The 2,363-nt window shown below is 64.7% G+C and overlaps 1 protein-coding gene across 1 annotated transcript; it reads right to left on the reverse strand.

Moving 5' to 3' along the window:
* Positions 1-304: 304 nt before the first annotated feature.
* LOC114901585 lies at positions 305-1,867 on the reverse strand. Its single transcript, XM_029233481.1, has 2 exons — positions 1,522-1,867; positions 305-1,006 (listed from the first exon to the last, which is right to left on the reverse strand). The coding sequence occupies exons 1-2, from the start codon at positions 1,774-1,776 to the stop codon at positions 548-550; spliced, it is 714 nt and encodes a 237-aa protein (XP_029089314.1). The 5' UTR covers positions 1,777-1,867; the 3' UTR covers positions 305-547.
* Positions 1,868-2,363: the final 496 nt, after the last annotated feature.

Below are 2,363 nucleotides of genomic sequence, written 5' to 3' on the forward strand. Positions count from 1 at the left end.
CGGACCGGCTCCCCCGAGCGAGCGCCCGCTGGCCGCCCCTCGCTCTGCCGCCCTCCCGCGTTGCACTTCTCTCTCCGGGCTCTTTGCAATTTGTTATTTCCTTACCTTTGTCTTCCTCGTTCAAGTCTCCCCTCCGCATCCTCTTTCCTCCTTCCACTATCTGTCTCGAGTCTCCTTATTTCTGCTTTATTTTCTGCCTCTTCCTCTTTTTCCTGCTAGCCCCTCAGCGCTTTGTTTTTCTTTTCAGTCTGCCTGTCCCCCTCCTTTCTGCGTGCGTCTCTCTGTTATTCATGGCTTTTAACTCTTTTTTTTTTTTTGAATAAAAACTGAACTCTTTTTCTTTTTTTATGACTCAACTTTCTTTCGTAAAATTTCCTCCACTTTCTTCTCTTTCGTTCTTGCCTTCTTCATTTCCTTTTCATCTTTCTTCTTTTGGGTTTTCTGTTTTCTCTCCTTTTCTCAATTTCTTTTTCTCTCGCTGCCCCCCGCCTTTTCCGTGTCCCCTGACAATCTCACGCTCCTCTCCTTTCCTCCCGCCTCTCTGAGCTCACGGCCCCTCTGCCACCGCCTTTCTCTGGTCCTTCTTTCCTGTCCTCCCAGCCTCCCCTCGCCCTCTTCTGCTCCTGTGTCTAGCTGCGTGCGGGTCTCTGCAGCGGGGTCCCCAGGCTGGAGGGTCCCCAGGCTGGACGGAGGCACAGAATTTGGGCAGGATGCCCCCCTTTCTCTCCACCGTAGAGTCCAAGCTAGAAGCCTGGAACTCACCCCGCCAGAGCTCCCTCCACCCGCTCTTTGCCCGGATCCTGCCAACCCTCTTTGCTTGGGCCCCACGGCAGCAGGGGCAGGGGATCTGGCGGGCGGGTCCGTGTAGACGTAGCAGGAGGCTCACCTTCCATGTCCCTGGTGACGGTGCTGAAGTGCATCCCGGCCGGGGATCCCGGCAGCCTGCGAAGCTTCGCCGGGTCGGAGAACCCGGGTCCCAGGCGAGCAGTGTGTTCTGCGGCCTCTGCTGCAACCAGAGAGGCAATGCTGAACGCGCTGGCCCGGGGAGACAGCGGGCTCCGTGCGTCCATAGGCGCCCGGCGGCCCGACCGGCGCCGCCTCCGACTGCGTGCACCCGGCCCCACCGAGGCCGGCCCAGCCCTCGGGCCCCGGGGGCGGGGGCCTGCGGTGCCACTCACAGCCGCCGGCCCTGGGCCCAGGGGATTTGGTGTCACGGCCCCCCACTCTGGGCCGGTGGCAGCCGAGGGGCCCTGATGGGTTGAGAGCCCTGGGGGTGTGGGCCCTCCTGCTTTTCAAGGTCCAGGCCCCTTGCCTCTGCTCCCAGGGGCCTCCATGACCAGCACCCCTTGGACATCCCGCTGCTCCCCGAGGCCTGGGTTCCCTCTGTACAGCGAAGCCATCAGCTTCCCCAGCCCCCGAAGGGAGGTGGGGACGCTGGGAGCGCCCAGCCCCAGCCCGAAGCAGTGGGGCACCGGCCCTGCCCCTGTCCTCCCGCCTCCTCTTCCCCGGCTGCCCCTGCACCTGGGTGAGGAGAGGGCAGTCCGGGCTCCGGCACTGGCCACAGGCGGACAGCCCCAGGGCCACGGCGTCGTCCTTTCCTCGGTGCTCAGGGACAGGACCCAGCCCAGCAAGCGGCCCCCAGCCCTCTTCGGTCGGCTCACTGTCGTGGCTGGGGACCCTGAGCAGAGGGACGCCGCCCAGGCCAAGCAGCCCGGGAGCCCGAGCGTCACGCGCACCCGCGCGCACCACCCGCCTCTGGCCAGGACGCTTATACATCCGGAGGGTGGGCAGTGCCCGCTCCTCCGACCTCCCCGCGCACCGGCCGGGTGCAGGGAGGGCCGGGGGCGGGGCCTGGACTGGCCGAGGGAGCCGAGGACACGTCGGAGGAATTCAGGCCGCCGGCCGGGTCGTATGCTGCCCCTCGCTCACCACCCACCCCACAGCCAGCCTGCCCGCCTGGGAAGGCCCTGCTGCCCAGTTGGGCCTTCAGGCCCAGGCATCCCAGACGCTAAGACCTGACTTGGCCTGTGCTTCCGCGCACCTACTGCCTCTGAGGCCTCTCTGCCCAGTTCAGGGCATCCATGGACTTCCAGTCCAGAGTCTCCCCAGCAGGGCGCCAGGCCTCCCTGCTGCCAGGATCCTCTCTGGCCCTGCACTGAGGCTCTGGCAGTCAGGCCTCCATTTCCAAGGCCTCTGTTGCTTTGCCTGCGCTTGCCTGGATGGGGGTGGGAAGCAGCAGCCTCTCTCAGGGCTCTTACAGTCCCAGGGCCTCAGATCCCAGGCTGGAGGGGATGCTGGCTCTGAGGCAGGAAGGCCCAGAAACTGGGGACCTGGGAGTGGGCTCCAGTGGGAAACACCTGGCT

Source organism: Monodon monoceros, unplaced genomic scaffold (assembly GCF_005190385.1).
Source record: "Monodon monoceros isolate NGI ecotype Baffin Bay Population unplaced genomic scaffold, NGI_Narwhal_1 Super_Scaffold_1, whole genome shotgun sequence".
Taxonomy (NCBI): Eukaryota; Metazoa; Chordata; class Mammalia; order Artiodactyla; family Monodontidae; genus Monodon; species Monodon monoceros.

Coding starts and splice junctions, on each gene's coding strand:
- LOC114901585 (XM_029233481.1), bottom strand. CDS start 1,776: ATGTATAAGCGTCCTGGCCAGAGGCGGGTGGTGCGCGCGGGTGCGCGT. Junction 1,007..1,521: donor ACTGCCCTCTCCTCACCCAG/GTGCAGGGGCAG, acceptor CTCTGGTTGCAG/CAGAGGCCGCAGAACACACT.